Raw genomic sequence first — 24313 nt, 5'->3', positions numbered from 1 at the left:
TCTATAGTAACAGCATGCTCACACAGCGCACTGCCAGTCAATAAATGGGGAAAAAGTAACGGAGTGTCTATTTACACTAAGTGCAAATAGCCCATCTTGTTGGCAAAGGCTATTTACACTAACTCCGCCCACTAACGTGTGATTGGGTTAGTCAACATTAAAAAAGAAGCTAGTTCAACATCAGTTTCAGTGGTGTAAATGGTAAGGCGTATGCTTTTTGACGCGATCGACCCGAGTTCGAGCCCACCTTTTGCCAAACATTTTTTTCTCCCTTTTCAAATCTCATATCGCATCAGAAAGGCATTTATTTTCAATAAAAATTAAGGAAATAATAAAAAAGTTGAAAATAAAATATCAGGTAGGGTTAGGGTAGGTGTAGGGAGGGCTTTATTGTCCCAATAAGGTGGCATCCATTTAATAAATTTGAATTAAAATTATAATTTACACTCAGTACGTTTTTATTGTGTACCGTTTTATAATGTAATACAATACTGAGGTGCAGATAATTGCCACTATTTGCAATAAGTAGTTTAAATAGCAGAAAATCTTGCTATTTTAACATAGTGTAAATAGAATCTATAGCTATTTGCACTTAGTGTAAATAGCATCTGTCACTAAAAAAATATGCTATTTGCACTTGGTGTAAATAGAATCCATTGCTATTTGCACTTAGTGTAAATAGCATCTGTCACTAAAAAAATATGCTATTTGCACTTGGTGTAAATAGCATCTAATTGCTATTTACACAGTGCAAATAGCCGCTGCCAAAAAGTAACTGGCGTTACTTTTTTGAAAAAGTAACTCAGATATTTTCTTGTAAATTAAAAAGTAATGCGTTACTTTACTAGTTACTTGAAAAAAGTAATATTATTACGTAACTCGCGTTACTTGTAATGCGTTACCCCCAACACTGAATATGACTGACTTTATATTTAATGTGAATTTAACATTGAAAGTTAATATGAATAAAACATTGTAGATTAGGCTAGGCTACTTATAACACTTTCAATGTACAGAAAGAAATCAAAGAACATTTACATTGTCAAAGAACATTTTCACTGACAGTCTAGAGTTCAAGCACTCTCAAAAACTCCCTTTAAAAGTCACTGAAGCTGTTTACAATGCGAAATTAATATATTACTTACAGATTCATACACACATCTGCACTTTATTGTTTCTAACAAGAGAATTCTCCAGAAAGAGGTATTCGGTCAGCAAGCGAGAGAAGAAAACAGCGGCATTTCAGCTATAACTCATCTGAACGCCTCTGATTGGCCATTGCATTCATAAGCTCAACAGCATCGTGTGTGATTGGTTATAATGCGCAGTGCTGTAAAAATGCGTCTGTCTCTAGCTCAGCGAACGCAGATTTGAATTTAGCAGCTGTTGATATGACGCGCTGAACGATTTAATCACGCTGGTGTGATTGTATCAAATATAGAAAAAATTATTTGGCTATTTTTTGTCTTTCGGAAGTTGCATTTAAAATCCACTTGGCTCAAAAATCTGATGGGGGCACGTGCTCACTTTCAGTGGGCATGACGCCTCTGCTGTGCGCTCATACTGTGGTCATTGTGAGGTCACAGCACACTCACTGTGTACTCATACTGTTGTGAGTGTGGTGTGGCTAGGGTCTCAAATTTAGGCCCTGGCCCGAGACGCTCAGGCCCTAGCCTGGCCCGAGAGCTTGACAGAATTACCAGTCCGAGTCCGTCCCGAGCCTGTCTTTTTTTCCCCCTTCTCCCAAATCAGATTATACTGTTTTTTGCTATTAAAATAGTTCAGTTTTGTATGTAATGGCAAAGTGATTATATTTCGTTTCATTCAAGTTAATTTAGAAAAACGTTTGGAGCATTTTTTTGCTCGTTAAATACGTTTTTTTCTTTCTTAAAGTAACGACCAAGCGGCCAGCGGCAGACCGGCAGGCTGATCATAGCCATGTTTGATCAATTTAGCCTTCTCAAATCATCACGACTTGCCTAAAATAAAATCTATAGATATAATAAAACAGTTCAAGCATATAACATGTTTAAACGTTAAACCTAGATAAATGTGCACTGCATCCTAGTTTGTGCGGCGAGTGGAAGCTAAAGCGCAGGACATGGAGGCACCAGCGCAATCAATTGCATTTTATTTCAATGGAAACAACTTACGCCGTAATTTCTGCTCGTAAAAGTTAGAGTAATACATAATTCGGAACTGTAAAGGGTCTACTTTTATTTGTGTACACTCACAATATCAACAAAACATTTTATAAAATATATAAAATAATTTTAGAAAATAAAGAAAATAATGATGCTGTAACGAGGAGTCAGTGACGTTAGGATCCATGTGCAGCTTTATTAAAAGAGAATGCAAATCAAACAGGCAGAATTCAATCCGACCTCCACTCCTCTCGGACCACCAGCGGGCTTGAGCAAAGAGACATGAAAGGTGGGTGAGATGCGGTAATGAGCAGGTAAGGCTAATCTAGTCATGAAACTGGAGTGATTTGTCTGATGATTTTGAAGGGATCCACGTACCTGGGATTGAGCTTTTTGCAGGGTAACCGGAGCCGTATGTCACGGGTAGACAACCAAACCCATTGCTCCGGTTGGTAGTTGTAGTTGGCTCGCCGATGACGATTGGGATATTCTCTGGTGCGACGAACTGCTAAATGTTCTTTGATTTCTTTCTGTACATTGAAAGTGTTATAAGTAGCCTAGCCTAACCTACAATGTTTTATTCATATTAACTTTCAATGTTAAATTCACATTAAATATAAAGTCAGTCATATTAAAACTATGTTATGGCATGACGCCCATATCTGTTACTTAAGTAAACAGACAGGTTTTTATGCATAGTTAATAGATTACATTTTTAGGTTACTTTGGCCATCGACCACTATAGATCAACTAAAACAATCTATAAAAGTGAGAATCAAGATATTTCATGATATAGTTAATGAGTTTGGGAATATTTCGAATAAAAAGGGGAAAAATTAAATAAAATATAAGAACATAAGTGCTATTGTGTTAGTTGAGCACCGGAGGATTTTGAAGGGATCCACGTACCTGGGATTGAGCTCTTTGCAGGGTAACCGGAGCCGTATGTCACGGGTAGACAACCAAACCCATTGCCCCGGCTGGTAGTTGGGGTTGGCTCGCCGATGACGATTGGGCTGTTCTCTGATGCGACAAACTGCTCTTTGCAGATGGACGTGGGCATCGTTTCACATCTTCTCACTGCTTTGTAACCATGAGTTGACTGCAGGCAAGTCTGAGGGTTCTCCAGACCATGGAAACAATGGGGGTTGGAAACCTAGGACGCATTGGAAGGGAGTGATACCTGTAGATGGCTTGCGGAGTGAATTTTGGGCATACTCGTCCCATAGCAGATAGTGACTCCAGTTGGACTGATTCCTATGGCAGTATAAACGAAGGAAGCAGGTGAGTTCTTGGTTCAATCGTTCCACTTGTCCGTTGGCTTGAGGATGGTACCAGGAAGTGAGGCTGACATTTATGTTCAGTTGGCGACAGAAGGCTGACCAGACGCGGGAGGTGAACTGCAGACCCCGATCAGAAACTACATCCTCTGGTAGACTGTAGAACCTAAATACATAGTTGCAGAGAACTTCAGCGGTTTCTAGGGCAGTGGGAAGTTTGGGAAGTGGTATCAGCCTGCAGGCCTTGGAGAAACGATCAATTACAGTGAGGATGGTAGTGTGGCCCTGAGAGGATGGTAAGTCAGTCACAAAGTCAATGGCTATGTGTGACCACGGGTGTTGTGGGATGGTTATTGGATGAAAGAGCCCGGCAGGTAGTTGATACGGAGACTTAGATGTATTGCAGACGGTACAGTTCTGGATGAACGTGATAGTGTCAGTTCGTAGTGTGGACCACCAGAACTTGTTGTTGAGGAGTTGTAACGTGGCTGCAATAACCGGATGGCTGGAACTGGGGTTCGAGTGGACCAGTTACATCACTCTCTGTCTTAAGACCTGCGGAACGTACGTGAGATTGAGTGGAGTTTCAGCCGGTGGTGGATCAGTGACCTGGGCTTCGGTGATTTCGGTCATTATGTCCCACTGCACGGGTGCGAGAATGATGGTGGATGGAATAATGGGTTCTTGATCTGGGGATTGGGAGTCAGACTCATGGAGTCAAGAGAGCGCATCAGCCTTGGTATTTTGAGAGCCAGGACGGTAAGTAACTTTGAAGTCGAATCTGGTGAAGAAGAGTGACCATCTAGCTTGTCGGTGGTTGAGTCTCTTGGCTGATTTCAGATACTCTAGGTTACGGTGGTCAGTGAGAACAGTGAATGGATGTTTTGCTCCCTCCAGCCAGTGACGCCACTCCTCGAATGCTGCCTTCATAGCGAGGAGTTCGCGGTTGCCAACGTCATAATTCTGCTATGTCGGGTTCAGTTTGCGGGAGGAGAACACACAGGGGTATAGTTTGGGAGGACCACCCTGGCATTGCGAGAGCACTGCCCCAATGCCTGTGCTGGAAGCATCTACTTCCACAATGAATTCAAGATCTGGGTCGGGATGATACAGGATGGGAGCGATCATGAATCTCTCCCTCAGTGACCAGAATGCTGCGATAGCCGCCGAAGACCAGGTGAGATGTTGGGTTCCCTTTTTGATCATGGACGCCATGGGGGCAGCGATCTTACTGAAGTTACGGATGAACCGTCAATAGAAGTTAGCGAATCCTAAGAAGCATTGTAGTTCCTTGAGAGTGGTAGGCTGGGGCCAGTTGACTACTGCCCGTACCTTCTGTTGGTCCATGGTGACCCCTCCAGAACTGATCACATACCCGAGGAAGGAGATGGTCTCTTGATGGAACTCGCATTTCTCTGCCATGGCGTACAGTTGGTGTTGTATGAGACGTTTCAGGACTGTTTGACATGTTCCTCATAGGTTTCGGAGTAAATCAGGATGTCATCGATGTAGACAATTGCCCACTGGTTCAGCATGTCTCTGAAAACGTTGTTAATGAATGCCTGGAACACTGAAGGACTATTGGACAGGCCGATCGGCATGACAAGATACTCATAGTGCCCCGTTGTGGTGGAAAATGCTCTTTCCATTCGTCCCCTTCACGAATGCGAATGAGGTTGTAGGCACAACGAAGGTCCAGTTTGGTGAAATATCTAGCTCGTCTGAGTTGTTCGAGGGCTGCGGGAACGAGTGGTAGAGGGTAACGGAACTTGTTTGTGATGTCGTTGGGAGATCGGTAGTCGATACAGGGACGAAGACCTCCATCTTTCTTCTTAACAAAGAAGAACCTTGCCAATGCGGGTGACGTGGAGGGACGGATGAAACCTTTGGCAAGCTCCTCCTTAATGTAAGATCTCATAGCCTCTGCCTCGGGTTGTGACAGCGGAAAGACCCTGCCCTTGGGAGGTTGTGATCCTGGGAGGAGATCTATGGCACAGTCGCTGGCTCAGTGAGGAGGTAAGTGCTATGCTTTCTCTTTGCTGAAGGCCTCTTGATAGGATCTTGATAGTCACTGGGAAATGGGTCTTTCAAGGAAGTCTCACTCCTCCTCTTGACGGGCATGCTGCGGAGACAATTATGAAGGCAGAAGTCTGACCATTGAATGATTTGTTTCTTAGTCCATGAGATAGATGGGTTATGCTGCTCCAGCCATGGAAGGCCGAGGATGATGGGTTTTGTGGAGATTGGAACACAAACAGGCAGATGGTTTCAGTGTGGAGGAATCCGGTGCTCAACTGGAGATTTTCAGTGGTGAATTTAATGCAACTGGAGCCCAGAGGTCGGCCATCTAGCGCTGCGACTGCTAAGTGAGAGTCACAGGGAACAAGAGGAATATTATATATACACATCAATGAAATTTCCTGCAGCCCCTGAGTTGATCAATGCTACCGTCTCAATGACCCTCCCATTGACCTCCAGAGTGACTGCAATCTCTAGACTGGTAGCAGATTTAGAAATGGGACTCACCGCAGCAGGATTGCAAGATGGACGAGTGGAACAGGATGCTCGTAGATGTCCAGGCAGTCCGCAATACAAGCATAAGCTCTGTCGAATGCGTCTCTCTCTCTCTCCTCCTCACTGATGCGTGTCAAGCCAATTTGCATGGGTTCTATGTCTGAGTTAGCTGCTGAGGGTGCCATGGGAAATGTGGGCAGACGGTTGGTGCGACGAGAGCGGAGGATATTGTCGATCTTGATGGACAGCTCGATGAATTGTTCTAGTGACTTTCCCTCGTCACGACAGGCGAGTTCGGACTGCAACTCCATATTCAAGCCTTTACGTTAATGAAGTTTGAGGGATTCTCTGGCCACCGTGTCTGAGCTGCGAGAGTGCGAAATGATAGAGCGTAGTTAGCCACCGAACCCCTTCCTTGATGGAGAGATACTAGTTGCTCACCCGCCTCCTTTCCTCCAATGCGGTGCTCGAACACCTCCTTGAAACGCTGAATAAACACCCTGAATGAAGGGAAGGTTGGTGTATCCTCGCTCCAATATAAAATTATAAAACAATATAAAACACCTGTGAGTGTAATCAGCCACAGGTACGGGGTATTATGGGAATTGGAGTCAATAACTGTTAATACTCAGGCGACGGTTCCCTCTGGTGGTGAACGGAGGGAGCCACAGAGGCTGAATTCGTGACAGTAAGTATCTACCATCTTTCTTGCAAATGTTATGAAAATAAATGAAAAGTAGGAAGAAAATGCATTAAATGAAAGTAGGAAAAATACCTGATGGAACAGAAACATCATCATTATCGCTCTGTTTTCACGCAGCTGTGTTTTCTCTCTTCATCTTCATCATCTTCCTGCAGTCCAGCAGTTTGATTGAGCACATCTTCAGTGGTGTCTGCTGCATCTGCTGTTCTCTAGCGTTACAGTCTGAACCCAGAGACTCTGTGGAGGATTGATGGCTGGATCCATGACTGTCACACAAACTCTCCTGAGCGTCAGTGGAACAGAGTAAAGTGAGGCTGAGCTCTGAGTTCTGTGTGTCTCTGGATCTCTGATGCTCCAGACTGAATCCGTTCCATCAGTCACACACAACCAAAACTTTTCCAGCTCCAGTAAAACACTGAATCATGGCGACTCTCGATTTATATAACTGTTCCTCTGAAGGAGACTGTTTTAAAGAATAAAAAACTGCTGGCAAACTGTATAAAAAAAAAATAAAAATAAAATAATATACATACATATTTTTTTAGATATGACAAAATAGCAGTTTTATTTATAAAAATAACTTTGGTTCTATGTTAGCTCTCAACTTCATATATAATCATATCCTGAAGCAAAACCAGATGAAAGCTGAGGTCGAAATTTGAATTGTAAGAATAGAGTAATCAAACTGAATCTGAATCAGCAACTTGATATTTGCCTTTACTGTCATCAAATTTAATGAACTTAAAATGGCACATGCATTCTAAAAGTTTCTCACTGTTTAGGTTTACACACTCAGCAGAGATGAATAAGAAACTGTTCAATATTCAAGATTATTGGTGGAGCTACTAAATGACATCTTGGTGAGTGAAAGTGAAATGAAACAGATGAACGGGAAGCTTCATCAAACAACAACATTACTATTCAGAAAACCTGATATTCACTCACAGGTAAGTGATGGAAATGAAAGAACTAGTTCAGTAGTTTAATAGCATGAAGCAGTATCAGAAAGTATGTAAAAAAAATAGTATGTAATTTATTTGGCTGTAAAGCAAAGTTTGATGTGTGCTGTCAAAGGCTGCAGAAACAGGAAACAGGTACTTGAACTGCAGACAGAATGAAAAGTGTCCAGTGAAATCATAGCTTCATTGAACAAAAATGACACCTGGTGTTTACAGGTATTTAGTGGGTTATTGCACTTACACCCTTTTTTCTGTGTTGTCTTTCATTAACCAAAGAATATGTATACATATACATATGATATACATTTTCATGATAGGTGTCACGGTTGTGTGGGTGTGATGAAGGCGCATGAAGAAGAAGATAATTCCAACAGAACTTTTAATAATAATCCACAGATAAGGATCCACAGCAACCACGTCCTCATGGACAAACATAAGAACATCAATAACCGACCACACAAACTGAACAGACAGGAACTTAAGTACACAGACCAAATGAGGATAATTAACGAGACACACCTGACAACTCAAATCAGAAACCATAACAACAACTCAGTCCAAACTAACCAAAACCGAGTCAATAGTTTTAAAGTATTGTTGTAAAAACTTGTCACATTTGTGGCTTCTTGTGAAAGATAGTTTCTTTAGTTTCTTCTACCACCCAATAATATCCATTGCAGTGCCAGAGCCGTCTGAAGCACCAGACAAGCAGTCTCTGACAGGAAGTTAGGAGCGGAGCTTATAGCTGAGTGAGGTTTTAGTGGTGGAGACAGGTTAGACATTCATCAACTCTGCCTTAACTTCCTGCCGGAAACTGCTGTCACGTATTGCTTTATGGCTACTTTGACTTAAACAGTGGTTCATAATTTTGAATAATTTTTAACATGCAACTTCTGCACACAAACTTAATTACTCAGTTCACATTAGATTGATCAAATCTGCTCTATTTACTTATGTAGATTATATATTTTCCTAACTTATCTTTTCAGTCATGGCATCCTTCAGTGATCCACTAAATGAGGAGCTCCATTGCCCCATCTGTCTGAATGTGTTCACTGATCCAGTCACCACTCCATGTGGACACAACTTCTGCAGAACCTGCCTCAACAAGTGCTGGACAGATACACAGACCTACTTCTGTCCATTTTGTAAAGAAACATTCAGCAGAAGACCTGATCTTGAGATTAATACAACCAGTGACACTGTTTGGATGATTCAAAGGGCCATGTTCAGAGAGGGGGGCTCTGGAACGCAACCTCTAACAAGGGGGACAAACCAACCCCTGCTTCCACTTCCCCAAAAGCAAACTCTACAGAGGTCCCAAGTCAATATGCTATTCAAGGGGGCCAGAAACCATAGTGGCACCCCTGAACGCCACACTGAGAGTTTTGTGCAACACTTTAAGAAGCTCAATCTTGGAAGATCTGAGGTGTTGTGTGACATCTGTGATGGAAAAAGACAGAAAGCCGTGAAGTCCTGCCTGACATGTCAAAGTTCTTACTGTGAGACTCACCTGGAGCCTCATCACAGAGTCCCACGTCTAAACAAACACACACTGATTAACGCTGTGGAAAATCTGGAGGATTATATATGCCAAAAACACCATAGACCTCTGGAGCTGTTCTGCAGAGATGATCAGATGTGTGTGTGTCTGTCCTGCATTGAAGGAGACCACAGGACTCGCAACACTGTTCCTATAGAGGAGGAGAGTCAGGAGAAGAAGGCAAGAGTCGCAAACAAAACACTTTAAGCACCCATGAAATACAGTTTTCTTTTCTCTGTATTGATATGTTAAAGCACCCATCCCTTTTTTATGTTGAGGGTTGGTCACACTACACTTTTCATTCAATTGACTTCTATTCATATGCATACGAATGCCGGAGAGTGGAAACACAAGCTCCTTTGTTTTTGCATGTTTTTTTGCATTTCACTGCTTTCCAAAGTTCAAGTTTGGTGCCAATAACATATTAGAATGCATAGTATTGCATAGTAAGGGTTTTAAGGTAAAATGTTTGTTTGACAGGCATTACCATCAGAAGTGGAATCAGCAGCAAGAGCTCTTATTGATGTGTTAGCCAGGGGCCTGGGTCCATCTTCATCAAGTGGCCTTACTCCTTTGCCTGCTCTGCCAGAACCTGAAAATAGGATGAGGCAGGCATTAAAAAGGTAATTTTGTGTGTTTACCATTTTAATATTTAGCATTCTTAAAATATTTTAAAACATGGTAGTAACCCTTTTAAACATCTAAAAATATCACTTTTCTTGTCTTTTTCTAACCTTCTGCTGAAATACTATTCATAAATTTGTCTTTTTGTCACTCTTACCGTAGGCAATTCCCGAGTATGTTTGGGACTGGAAACGACCAGCCTAGGGGCAAAAAACGTTTCCCTGTGGCCAAACCTGGCAATGTGAAAAAGACAGATTTTCTCATTTATGTGCTCCCCGAACAAACCCTGTTTGCTCCAAAAGGAGATGAAGACCTAAAACTTGTACATGCTGGGCTTGGGAAAAGGCTGTTAACTGTTCCAGACAGTTTTAAACACATTGAGGTAATTGCAAACATTATCATAATGCAAGTAATTATATGATGCAAGTTTGTTTTTTTTCCATTACTTAAAAAATGAATAATGAATGTGGTGTTTTATGCTCGTTTAAGATTGTCACTCTGCTTGAGGAAGAATTTCCTAAATTAAAAACTCTTCAGGGGGGCTGGATGTTTTACAAGTCTACAGGTATTTATATTTTGCATGTCAAGTATAAATAAAACGTGTAATAAAATATTTAGTTTTTTCTGATTTTATTGAAAAAAGGGCGTGGAAATTCTTGTGCTATGTGCTCTGCCATGTTTTAAGTTTAAGGCCTGCACAACTTGGGAACTTGCGCATCAAAATTATTTCTGAGCTCCCCAGTAGGGCTGTGCGATATGACGATATATATATCGGATGGACAAAATAAAAAGTCTATAATTTCATATTATGCTCGTTTATTTTGTGGTGTCAGAAAATACATTGTTTACGGCAATACACGCCACCACGGGGTGTGAAGGGGAGACAGAACCAGGTGGAGAATGACCAGCCAGGACAAAACGAGGAGCTCGTTCCTAAACGAGGGACTACATCTGCAGCATGGATACGCGTTTTTAAGCACTGCAGTTTTAAAACAACCTATTTTAAGCCGTTGAAACACAAACAACAGAGCTATATGCGTGCGCATGTGTGAGATATCTGTTCTGTGTGAGAGGAGCGCACTTTGTTTTTTTTTGGCGCTTTATTGGCTTTGAACGATTACATAAACACAGTTATATGAGTCAGAATCCCCATCTTTGCAAGTATCCTCATAAACGCAGTGATTTAGGTCTTAAGAGAGAGTAAACAGCTGAAAAAGAAAATGCATATGTAACAGTTTATTGGATCCGGACTTCGTTCTTATAGGGAAGCTTTCCAATAGTCGTCCTGTCTGCCATTCATATTAATCAAACAACAGTGAGAGAAAATTTGTCACTGCTCTTCACTAAATCACTTTTGTAACTTTATTAAGAATAAATTAAATAATAATAATAATAATAATAATGATATATTTATGTTGTAATGTAATAAAAAGTACATAATATTAATATGTAATTTAAAGAAATAGTTTAGTTTAGCTCAAAGGGAATCATTTAGGATTTTATAAGGAATTTGAACAATCACTGTTTTACAGCTGATCACTGAACGAGCCGTACAACAAACTCTGCACTGCATATTAAAATCCAAAATATAGTGAAAAAACTATTTAATAGCACAGTAACAAGATCGGCAGTTTAAGACATTAACTTGTGAGCACAAAACACAAGATACTTCTCTTTTCAATATAAACAAGATTTTATTTATATAAACCCAAGACATAAACTAATCTAACATATGAACACAAGCATTCACGCGTTGCAGAAAGAGAGAAAGTAAGGAAAGGATGAGTTTAAGAGAATGAAAATGTGAAATCCTAAGTTTACAGCAATATGTTCAATTGCATAGACCTGAACAACCATCAATCACTTATTTAACCCTTGCTTTGAGTTTCTCAATGAGGCTAAAATTTATATTAACTGCACCGATTCAGTTAGAATCTGGAGGTACTTGCTTGCTTTGCTGAGGGAATACCTTTTGTCGTCGTTCTTGCTGGAAAGGGGGTTCCCCGAAGTGTCTGATTCGTTAAGAGTTCAGTAGTCGTGAAGTGATGTCTTGGGCGTTGGCTGAGGATGCAGAGTTGGTCTGGTCGAAGTTTGAAGCGAGTGCAGTTGGAGCTGGACTTTGCAGCAAACTTACATTAGAACACGAAACTCCACGCAAAGAAAATTAATTAAAGTAAAAGAATAAGAACAAAAGGTTGTAACAAGACTAAGTTGGTTTTCTTCTCATTATGGTAGCAACTGGCACGTGGGCCAGAGCGCACTCAAAGAGCAGCGTCAAAACGCGGTGGCAAAAGAGAAGAAGAGCATTTTTAAGAAGAAGAGGTAGTTAAAGAGACTAAGAGAGAGTTTGATGGCGTCCTGAGTTTTTAAACTTGGCTTTCAGACCGTCCCATCTGGACGTCTTGACCAATTAGATAGGCTATTGTCTTAGCTAGGGGTGTTCCTTCCATCATAAATCAGCATGTTATCAGTCACATGGTCTTAAATTTTACACACTCTTGCAAAGTATAATTTTGGATGTGATTTCTATAACCAGAATATGATACATTTGACAAAGAATTGATTGGAAGAAACATTTAAAGCATGAATTTTCAAACTCACTCATACCAAACATGAATATTACCCTTTGAGGCTTAAGCTATTCAATACTTATTAAAAGCAAGACATACACAATGAGTGATTAAAACAAGGATAGTCAAATGTGTGGGTTGCATACATAATATAGGTTATTTCTATGCAGAGAAATAACTCATAGGTCCTTTTAAGATGTTTTGGTGCATATGAACAGATTGTCTCTAGTGTGTAGTTCTATGGCGAATAAGAGGCATGTTCTTGTGACAACCAGAGAGAGGTTAAAAGGTCTCCTAAGGAATTCAAGTCTTTGTCTTGTATGGGGGAAGACCTGCCAAAGAGAGTCTGTAGCTCGTGATTTTCTATTACAGGTTTACATGTATCAGTCTTGATTACTTGCAACAAATTTGACAGTCTCCTTCCTGAATTGGAATTATCAATAAGTGTTCTTTTGTCTCAATATTGCAAGCTGTTTTGTGAAAGAGGCTTGCTGGTTAGGCTTGCTTCAGACTAGCTAGGATTTGGACAGATTTATGATGTTGTCCTGGGCCTCTCGGTGGAATTCCAGCTCCTCATGTTTCAATGTTCTGATCGCATCTTAAATTTTGTCTGATTCAGTCTCTGATATTCTACAATGCATTTATATATAGGATATACACGTGTTAATTCTATCTATCTATCTATCTATCTATCTATCTATCTATCTATCTATCTATCTATCTATCTATCTATCTATCTATCTATCTATCTATCTATCTATCTATCTAGATAGATATAATTAAGACAGTGAAGACTAATTAATTTACACAATGTATGTAGCATTTCTTATTTATTGTAGTTTTTGTCCTATTGCTTGCAATTAGTTTCTTAACTTTATTTCAGCAATGTTTATTTATCTTTTTTTTTATTTATTTTAGGCTTGTATTAGTTTGATATTGACATTGGTGACAATGATTATGATAATTCTATGGTATCAAAGATTTTAATATCATAAAAACCTTTTTAAAAGAAAATTTACCTTTTTTTTTTTTCTTTCTTTTTTTTTACTGATTTTACTTTTAGGTGGTGGTGAGCGACGGCGAAACCTGTCTATAATTCCCACAGACTCTGATGGATACTCAACTCGGCTCTTGAAATCGGTGTCGAAAAATGGGAAGAACATGCTTTTTGTGGTTCCACTCCAAGAGCAGCTTTCCATTGAACCATTACCCTTTGATTCTGTGGAGTTTTCAAAGATGCCACAGTCAAACTGTATGAAATGTGGCAGGAAAATACCTCTGCCTTTGCTGCCCTTACACATTAAAGAGTGCAAAGTAACTGAGACTGTAGGTTTTAATTGTATTGCTTTTCTTTTCTTTTTTAGATCATAATGCTTTCTTAATATTTCCATTGCCAATCTATTTCCATTATTTCATTAGGAGTCTGATGTGAGTATTCTTGATGATGAAGATGAAAATGTTAGCGGAGCCACTGATCAGCCAAGCTCACTTCACACAGATTTAGAACAATCATCACAGGTATTTTGATCAAAATTAATTCCTTGATAAAAGCAGATATGTAAATTTGTTTAGCAAAACGTGCACCCACAAATCTGTGGTTCCATGCAAACTGTTGTGTGAGGCTATTCGGAAATTTGACGAGACTGATCTGAAACTTTTAACACCTTTAGTTAAGGTAGAAAATACATAGTATTCATCAAATGTATGTCGAAATAATTATTCATTAAGTCAACAAACTGATTTGCTTTTACTGGAAACTAAGGAGAAACTAAGGTTTTCTTACATTTTATTTTTACAGATTTGTCCCATTTGCCAGATTTCTCTCCCAACTGATGTCTTACTTTATCATGCAAGCACCTGTGGTGAAGGGTAAAGTTATACTACAATACGTAGAATGACATTTGTCCTTTAGACTCTTACTTTAATACCTGAAAGGATTAGTCCACCCAAAGTTTATATTTTTCTCATAATTTACAAACATCTATTCCATAAATCCAGCAGTTACATTTAGAAGGCACGCTATTAATCCAGATCGATCCAGTCACTCAAACTCTTCTGAACCATATAACTATAAAATGTGTTGCTGGGCAAAGAGGCAAATGATCCATATTGTTAAAGACTTTGTTTGTTAAAGGTATAAATTATGGATTTGTTTAAAATATCTTAAAATAAACTAAGATTAACAAAAGTCAAAAGCTGTGAGCTGGAATGGAGGTGAAAAAAACTGAGAAATAAATAATTGGTAACACTTTATAATAACTGCACACTATGAATCATTATTTAAGAATTAGTAAATAGTCAATTTATTCTTTATAAAGCATTGTTCCAACATTAATAGGCATTAGTAAGCAGGTTATAAATACAGCTATAAATGTTTTCTTCTTGAGCATATCTATAATGTTTAATAATTGTATTTTCATACTTTATTAATGATCAATTTCTAAATTATTACGTTATTTACAAACCAGTTATTTAGGAGTTGTCAGTGGTTCATAAGATAATTTAGAAAGTGTAAGTAAATGATTAATAAACTATTTAAATGTACATTTATAAATCTTATTATGTAGATACATGATAATAATTTCTCAGTGTGTTAATTAATGCTTTATTAACACATATTCCTGCTGTAATTCATGATTAAGTCAGGTAGTTTTAAAACCGTGCCCCCCCAAACGAATTACTGTGCCCCCCCCCTTTCCATCCTCTCCCCTCCTTGCTGAACGTGATCGATTTCGAAAGCGAAAGTGAAACCGATAAAACAACGCACATAAGCAAGCAATTGCACGATTGCAAAATCTCCTTATAAATCAAGAACAAGGCATTTATAGCTGTATTTATAAAATGCTTACTAATGACTGTTAATGTTGGAACAATGCAGGATGAACTGACTATTTACTAATGCTTACCTAATGATTCATAGCGTGCAGTTTTTATAGTGTTACCATAAAATTTTTGGGTGGACCATTTTTATTTTTTTTTTCATTCTTTAAAAGACAATGGACTGGTTTCATAGACAGGGGCTTAGATTAAGCCATGAGTATAGGCCTTTGTTGAATTAGGACATTTAAGTAACTTTTTTAAATGTTCCTTAGAAAAAAACATTACTGGGCCCATATTCATGAAAACTCTTAGTGCTAAGAGTTGCTCCTAGTAACAAAATTCTAAGAAAATTCTTAGAAATGTGGGTGTTTCCTCTTGAAATTAAAGAAAAGATTCTAATAAAGAAAAAAGAAATTCAGAAAGCATCTTAACCTTTAAAAGAGGTCTTAAGGTCATTAAGGCAGGGATCATGTTTGTGACCGATCTTATTTGAGACACGCTAACATCTCCGACACCGTGCAGAAATGCCATAGCGCCAGAAATCACTACATTAACTACATTAACATATTTGGCAACTGGAAAAATGCAATTATGCAGCAGCGATGATTTGGGTCTGTACCTGACAGCACTTTCAGAACCTTATTGCGTCGCTGTTCATTTCCTATAAAATACGTTAAGTATGACAGCATGGTAAATAAAAAATAAAGAATATATATACATATATAATGTGTGTGTGTGAGAGAGCGAGAGAGTACGGTAAAACAGGAAAAATTACAAGTGAAGGCTTATAATAAACCCTACCCTTAAAAGCGCTCTTTTATTTCCTTCTTGGACAACAAACCAATCATAGTCTTCAAAAGAGTAGTATTTTCCTTGCTCAGAGTTGCTCTAAGATTGGTCCTGAATCACTTTTAACTTAAGACTCCTGGTTACAAATTTTTAAGCTAAATGAGGAGCTCTGTAAAAAGATTTTTAGAATCTTTAGGAATAAGGGCCCTGGTGTGAATCTACAGGCAAATCAATGGCACTGACATTTTAAGATATGTCAGTGCAAATAGCATTCAGTTAAAATGGTTCAAACATGCATTTTATTCTGGGACTAGGATTTAAACCTTGTCTGTGAAAACGGGCAAACATCTTTAGCTGTAAAGACTTTATTTTGTCTGTTAAGTGCTTTCTATTTTAATGTGCAAGAAAATTTCTAAACTGCAAATTTGTATGTGCGATGTCTAATTTAGAGGGTGGACTTTCAGTGGCAGTGATTCTCCAAGCACTTCAACAACAGAAGAATTGCCAGGACCCTCAGCTGCACAAACATTCACATCGCTATCAGCAGGTTATGCACGACACATTCTGCTTGGGTAGCGCTGTTGTACTGCTGTGAAACAAGCATATCTATATGATATATGGCTTTGTTTTTAACCCTAGATTTGTCATACAACTATGCTTGTAAAATGTCCTTTGCATAAATTGTGAATTTCTTTTTCAGCATGGAAATATGAAATGGACCCACAGAAAGCATCTCGAATGTTCTGTGAGGAATTGCTTTCTCAAAATAAATACTGTCCATCTCTATCACTACTCATCAACCAATTTGGTACTATGGATGAGCAGGACAGTACACTGATTTCATTTTATAAAATGAACAGTGCTAACTGGTCAGCTCCATTTAGATGTAGCTTGATAGGTATTACTTGCCTGTAATTATTAAAATTATTATTTGAAGTAAAAATTGTTTGTACAATTTCTGCAATGTACATGAGCTTGCTGTTTTTTTGTTTTTGTTTTGTTGATTTCTTTTTAGGAGATGCAGCTGTTGGCCAAGGAGTCAACCGTCATGTTTTTTCAATGGTGATGCAGAAACTGAAGACTGGTTTAACTTTAAATTTGGGTGTGTATTTGATTGCTGTTCTTTTCCACACACACACACACACACACACACACACGTTTGTTTTTGTGAAATGTGGGGACATCCCATTAGCGTAATGGTTTTTATACTGTACAAACCGTATGTGCTATTGCCCTACACCTAAACCTACCCCTTACAGGAAACTGTGCATTTTACTTTCTCAAAAAAACAACAACAAATACAACACTCACTCTGTATGATTTATAAGCGTTTTGAAAAATGGGGATATGGGGCAATGTCCTCATAAGTCACCTTCCCCTTGTAATACCTATGTCATGCCCATGTCATTATACAAATTTATCTCCTCATTTGTCACAAAAACGCTTGCATACACACAGTTTATTTATATATTGATCGCATTTTTACCTAATTTTGATGGTTGATGTAAACATCAACTGAAGCTCTTTCCCCGTTTCTGCATTATTTTATGCACTGCACTTCTGAGTCATGATTGGCTGATTAGATGATGTACGATTGTTGGTGTCAGACAGACTGGTTTGAGCCCATCTCTCCATCATTCTGTCTATGGAGTAGACCTTTGAACTTAAAAGAACAATATATACTATTAGAGCCTTGAATGTGTAGAACCTGCAATATACAAGTCTGAGCAGACACTTGATAGTGCTAGTCTGCTTCTGCAAACAATTTCAGTGTGAATTGGTCATTTGGGCCACCCCTTTACAGACATATATAGAACTGTTTTGGATCTTAAGAAGCTGCGATGATAATGCATCTGATGAATGTATTTGAGATAATCTTTCAATAGTGCAATTGAGATAACAACTGTGACATCCTATGTTCTCCCCTCAGAAAAAAAGACAACATAAAAGCAACTGAAACTGCTCCTTTCCTTATCTTACTCAGATTTGATTAATCCAGTGGTGGAATTAGTTCAGTAAAAAGTATGCCAAATGCAGATGATATGGCTTTTAAACTACTGCTACTATGAAATATGATTGTCTTACAGTTCATATTTTTTCTTAAGGTTCTTCTACCACAGTCCTTTTTGAGGGGGAAAAAAACCACCGTGTCCCTTCTGCATTTGCTGTACTAAGGGACAGCAACCTGTTCCAAATGGCTGGCCGAATGATAGGTCATTCTTTCTTACATGGAGGTCCTTGTCTTTCTGGGCTGAGTTTACCTGTGGTCATCCTTCTAACTGGAGGGAATGCTGACAGTACGGCTTCAGCTCTGACACTGCAGGATTGCCCAGACCTAGACCACAGGGAAAGCATTAGTTTGGTGAGTACTTCAGTACAAGATTTTTTTTTTGTATAAAGATGTAACTAAATCATTGTAATACTTTTCACATTTTCAATTTGTTCTTGCAGCTCAAGAAAACACAACTCACTGAAGAAGAAATGACTCGATTGACAGATCTTTGCCTTTTCTGGGATCTGCCTGTTCCATCGATGTGTAATCGAGACTGGCTGTTTCAACAGCTGTTGTCACATGCTGTAACTTTTGCTGTTTTGTTTTAGAATTATATTGTGACCAGAGTCATTGAAAAAGATTCAATCTCTATTTAACTAATCAAAATCTTCAAGTAAAATGCTGAAACAAACATATATATTTTAGTACAGTATTAAATAATGCCAGTAACACTCTAGCATCCACATAGAATATCTGAGAATCACCCTCTTTGCAAAACACCCTAGCACCATTCTTTCTATCTATCTGTCTATCTGTGAATCTTTGTAAATTAATCTTGTGTGTGTAATAATCTTTTTTAGACCAGGTTTTTTTCAAGCCAATCTCAGAGTTTGTCTATGTTTTAAGGTACTTGGACGTGTTAAGTGCCAGATTAAAGATTTGAGAAAAGGCATCAAAGACACCGGCATCTGGCCTCTTCTCTCTCAGAGACTAGACAGTCACCACGTTGTTTTCCCAAGGGAGTCAGTTAGGGATATTACATCACATGTAAGTATACTTGTATTTGGAATCTGGTATTCTCTGATATTAATTCTGGTATTATTTGGTATATTTGGAAATTTGGTATTTTGTTTTGCATTCATAAAAACACTACAGGAAAAATAAACAGTCAATCTTCTGTATAGAATCAGAATCAGAATGAGCTTTACTGGCCAAGTATGTTTACACATACGAGGAATTTGTTTTAGTGACAGAAGCTCCACAGTGCAACAGAGAGACAGCAACAGGACAGGACACAGATAATAAAGAATAATACAAATATTAAAATAGGCAATGTACAAAACAACAAAAACACAATATATAATATAGACAATTATGTGTGTACAGGTCTAGTATGTACAAATTTGAAATGAAAAAAAATTATAGATAAATAAAAAAGTAAGCAAGTGTGGTGAATAAATAATAGAGTTGTGTGTTCCGTGTTTTATTGTCAAGTGTTCATGAGATGTATTGACTGAGGGAAGAAACTGTTTCTGTGTCTGGTCATTCTGGTGCTCAGAGCTCTGTAGCATCGACCAGACGGTAACAGTTCAAAGAGGGAGTGTGCTGGATGTGAGGAGTCCAGAGTGATTTTACCAGCCCTTTTGCTCACTCTGGATAAGTACAGTTCTTGGAGAGTGGGGAGGGTTGTACCAATGATTCGCTCAGCAGTCCGGATTATTCTCCGTAGTCTTCTGAGGTCAGATTTGGTAGCTGAGCTGAGCCAGACAGTTACTGAAGTGCAGAGGACGGATTCAATGATGGCAGAGTAGAATTGTTTCAGCAGCTCCTGTGGCAGGTTGAACCTCCTCAGCTGGCGAAGGAAGTACAACCTCTGCTGGGCCTTTTTCACAATAGAGTCAATGTGATTGTCCCACTTCAGGTCCTGAGAGATGGTGGTGCCCAGGAATCTGAATGACTCCACTGCAGTCATAGTGCTGTTCATGATGGTGAGTGGGGGAAGAGCAGGGGTGTTTCTCCTGAAGTCCACAATCATCTCCACAGTTTTGAGCGTGTTAAGCTCCAGGTTAAGACTGCACCATACAGCCAGCTCCTTAACCTCCTGCCTGTAAACAGACTCGTCACCATCCTGGATGAGGCTGATCAGTGTGGTGTCATCTGCAAACTTCAGGAGCTTGACAGAGGGGTCTTTAGATGTGCAGTCATTCGTGTAGAGGGAGAAGAGCAGTGGGGAGAGAACGCTTCAGTGCTGATCGTACGAGTGCTGGATATGAATTTACCAAGCTTTACTAACTGCTGTCTGTCTGTCAGGAAGTTGTTGATCCACTGACGGACAGAGGTGGGGACGGAGAGCTGAGTTAGTTTATTCTAAAGGGTGTCCGTGATGATGGTGTTAAAAGCAGAGCTGAAATCCACAAACAGGATCCTCACATAAGTCCCTGGTCTGTCCAGATGCTGCAGGATGAAGTACAGTCCCATATTGTCAGCATCATCCACAGACCTGTTTGTCCTGTAGACAAACTGCAGGGGATCCAGTAAGGAACCAGTAATGTCCTTCAGATAAGCCAAAACCAGTCTTTCAAATGATTTCATGGCTACAGACGTTAGAGCTACAGATCTGTAGTCATTAAGTCCAGTAATTTTGGGTTTCTTTGGGACGGGGATGATGGTGGAGCGTTTGAAGCATGAGGGGACTTCACACAGCTCCAGTGATTTGTTGAAGATCTGTGTGAAGATTGGGGCCAGCTGATCAGCACAGGTTTTTAGGCAGGCTGGTGACACACCGTCTGGGCCTGGTGCTTTCCTTCTTTTGTTCTTTCTGAAGACCTGGCAAACGTCATCTTAACTCATTTGAATTGTAGGTGTGGGGGAGAGGGGGGTTGCTGGAGGTGTTAATGGTTGTGTGGAGAGGTGTTCAAGGCGGGTGTGGGTTGTTTTTTCAAACCTACAGTAAAAGACATTCAATTTGTCTGCCAGTTGTTGATTCTCCAGAGCGCTGGGGGATGGTGACTTGTAACTGGTGATGTCTTTCATACCTTTCTACACTGAAGCAGGATCACTGGAAGATAATTTGTTCCTTAGCTTGCCAGAATAATTCCTCTTTGCCACTCTGATCTCCTTTTCCAGTGTGTATTTGGCCTGTTTATACAAGACTTTATCCCCCTTTCTGTAAGCATCTTCTTTGGCCTGACGGAGCTGTCTGAGTTTTGCAGTGAACCATGGTTTGTTGTTGTTGTAAGTTAGATGAGTCATGGTAGGAATGCACATATCCTCACAGAAACTGATAAGATGTTACAGTCTCTGTGAGCTCGTCCAGATCGTTGGCAGCAGCTTCAAAAACAGTCCAATCAGTGAGAGAGAAACAGGCTTGTAAATCCCGCTCTGTTTCATTAGTCCATCTTTTAACAGTTCTTAATACAGGTTTTGCAGATTTAAGTTTCTGCCTGTAGGACGGAATAAGATGAACCAAACAGTGATCAGAGATTCCTAAAGCTGCTCGTGGAACCGAGTGATATGCGTCCTTTATCACTGTGTAACAGTGATGCAGTATATTACTGTCTCTGGTGGGACATGTAACATGCTGTCTGTATTTTGACAGTTCGTGGGAGAGATTTGATTTATTAAAGTCCCCGAGAATGATTAAAACAGAATCCGGGTGTTGTTGCTCACTCTCTGTGATCATATCAGCAAGTTTCTGTAGAGCTGTGCTCACGTGCGCTTGCGGTGGAATGTAGACACTCACGAGCAGAACTCTGTGGCGAGTAGAACGGCTTGCAGTTAATGAAGAGCGTTTCTAGATCTGAACAGCACATCTTCTTTAACACAGTTACATCTGTACACCACCTCTCATTGATGTAAAAGCACGTCCAGCCGCCGCGCGATTACCCCGTTGATTCCGCGTCGCAATCTGCTCTGATCAGCTGGAAATTAGGCAGATGCAATGCGCTGTCCGGTATGTCGCCATTCAGCCAGGTTTCCGTGAAACACAGAGCAGCAGAGTTAGACAAATCCTTGTTTGTCCGGGAGAGCAGAAGGAGTTTGTCCGTTTTATTGGGTAGAGAGCGGAGATTCGCCAGATGGATGCTAGGCAACGGCATTCGAAATCCACGCTGACGAAGCTTCACAAGCGCCCCGGCTCGCTTTCCCCGTCTGTGCATCCTCCTGAAGCGTCTGACCAGAGCTACGGCTCCGCCAACTGCAAAGTCCAGCAAAACATCTGAATAGTCAAAATCTGGTAAAGGATTTTGTGGTGTGTTCTGCCGAATGTTCAGCAGGTCATCCTTGGTAAAACTGATCGTATTTGAGTAACAAAAAACAGGAAAACAAACAAAAACTGTACAAACACTGAAGAGCAATGCACAATAGCTGCCATCTGTGGCGCCATCTTAGATCGAGCCTGATAACTGATATAACTGATTATATCATTATAGATTACACAAATTGTCATTTTGGGGTAATCGTTATAATGCCAAACTTGCACTATTAAAGGGGTCATGAATTGCATATTAAAAGTTATAATTTGCATTCATGTTTAGACATATAAGAAAACTTTTAAAAAAAAAAACAATTTCAGTAAATTTCAGTTCAAAACTCTTTACTGAAGCCCTGCTGCTGAAACATATTGACTACTTTCTTGGATTTGTAATGTCATGTAATTAAATACATCAGTACAAGAACGAATCCAGAGCGACTTTCAAATGGTTACACCTGAGCCCCACACAGTTGGCATAGAGTACAAGTTATTATGCAAAAATGCCAGATATTCAAAACACAGAAGCCTTAAAAGAGGTGGGCCCCCAAAAGTTATGTTTCAAATAGAGATTGAAAGTCAGGATAGAAAATGGCTGTGTATTTCTAAATTATGACTGTTTTTAATTAAAAATTACCAACATTATAAGCAGACCTTGTCTTATGAAGAAAATAGATAAATAAATGAATAAATAAATCACGTTCATGACCTCATTAGCATTCTTATTCAAACCCCATAGGGAATTCTTCAGAAAATTGAATGGCCTAAACCTGTGGACAATGTGGATGATGAGGACAATGACGACTCCATTACTGTTGAAAAAATATGTGTCATCACAGGCTATATGCGAAGATTTATTGAAGAAGGTATGGGTTTATATTGCGTTGCATATGGTCTTTCGGTTAAAAATGGAAAAGGTCTCTGCCGTTTAATAACAATTATATAACAAATCAACTAGAACAAATGTTTATATATTTTTTCCTACTTTATTTACTCTTTCATAGCATCACCAACCATGCTGAATGACTTAATGAAGTTCTGGGTGGGATGGGAGTTGCCAGAAGAAAACCTGGAGTTAGAGTTGGTGACTGACAAGTTCCCTGTTGCATACACATGTTTCAAAACATTGCGCCTTCCCTGTCACTACAAGAGTTACGATGCATTCAGAGAAGATATGTTAATGTGCCTGAACTCTGTAAATAGTGGATTTGGCCGTGTTTAACTAGAAAGAGATGGAAAAATAAAAACAGAGGGCAGTGTGTTAGATGAACTGAATTGCCTCTTTAAGAGAGGATATAGTAGATCGTTAAATCAGTTTAGATTCATTTAACAAGAGTTCTAAAAAGACAAGAGGCCAATGTGTTTGAACTTAAACAATGTTTTAAATGTTAAACCATTTGGTTTTTCAGTTGGTATACATTTGAATATATTATTTTAAAACAGTAAAAACTTGTAAGAAAGCAATACCAAAGAAATAGTTCACTTTAATGTAAATGTTGTGTGATTGTTTTTAGACCTAAATCAATTTTTCATTCTGAATAAGATGTTCTAATGTTTTGCCCAAATATAATAATGTGTACATATTGTTTGATGTATATGTCAAATATATAAACAGACCTTGTTTTGATTACCACTGACTTTCATTACATGGCCCAGAACATTCAAAATTCCACTTTTGCTACACTGAAAATAGAAAATCATACAGGTTTAAAATTGTGTGGGTGAATAAAAAACGTTTGGTGAGCAGTTCATAAAGGCTCATGAGTGTGACACTACCCCCCCCCCAAAAAACCTACTTAAATCCAAAAGGGCAAGACAAGGCAGGGCAGACACACAGGAACACCGGGAGTAACGAGTAGACCAGATGAAAAGTAACTGAACAGACAGGACTTAAATACACAGTTTAATCACGAACATAATCAAACACAGCTGAACAGAATTAACAAATAATAACACTAAACGAGGATAGGAAAATAACCATATATGGATACACGAGGGAAACATATGACACACATGACACAGGACTGACAAAACTCCCACCTCCAGGAGGGTGCGACCCATGCCGTAACAGTACCACCGGGGATGGGGGGGGTGATCTGGAGAGACAGACACGGACAGGCTAACA

At 39.3% G+C, this 24313-nt stretch overlaps 1 protein-coding gene across 1 annotated transcript; it reads left to right on the top strand.

Moving 5' to 3' along the window:
* Positions 1-7518: 7518 nt before the first annotated feature.
* LOC306859555 (uncharacterized protein) lies at positions 7519-23935 on the top strand. Its single transcript, XM_079400627.1, has 15 exons — positions 7519-7588; positions 8590-9323; positions 9624-9766; positions 9930-10149; positions 10257-10332; positions 13401-13663; positions 13757-13855; positions 14136-14206; positions 16396-16493; positions 16647-16844; positions 16962-17048; positions 18052-18308; positions 18398-18986; positions 22928-23054; positions 23193-23935. The coding sequence occupies exons 2-13, from the start codon at positions 8592-8594 to the stop codon at positions 18545-18547; spliced, it is 2394 nt and encodes a 797-aa protein (XP_079256753.1). The 5' UTR covers positions 7519-7588; positions 8590-8591; the 3' UTR covers positions 18548-18986; positions 22928-23054; positions 23193-23935.
* The last annotated feature ends 378 nt before the right edge of the window (positions 23936-24313 follow it).

Source organism: Barbus barbus, assembly GCF_936440315.1.
Source record: "Barbus barbus genome assembly, chromosome: 40".
Taxonomy (NCBI): domain Eukaryota; kingdom Metazoa; phylum Chordata; class Actinopteri; order Cypriniformes; family Cyprinidae; genus Barbus; species Barbus barbus.
Note: the sequence above shows the minus strand (reverse complement) of the source record. Positions and strands in the feature narration are given on the sequence as shown.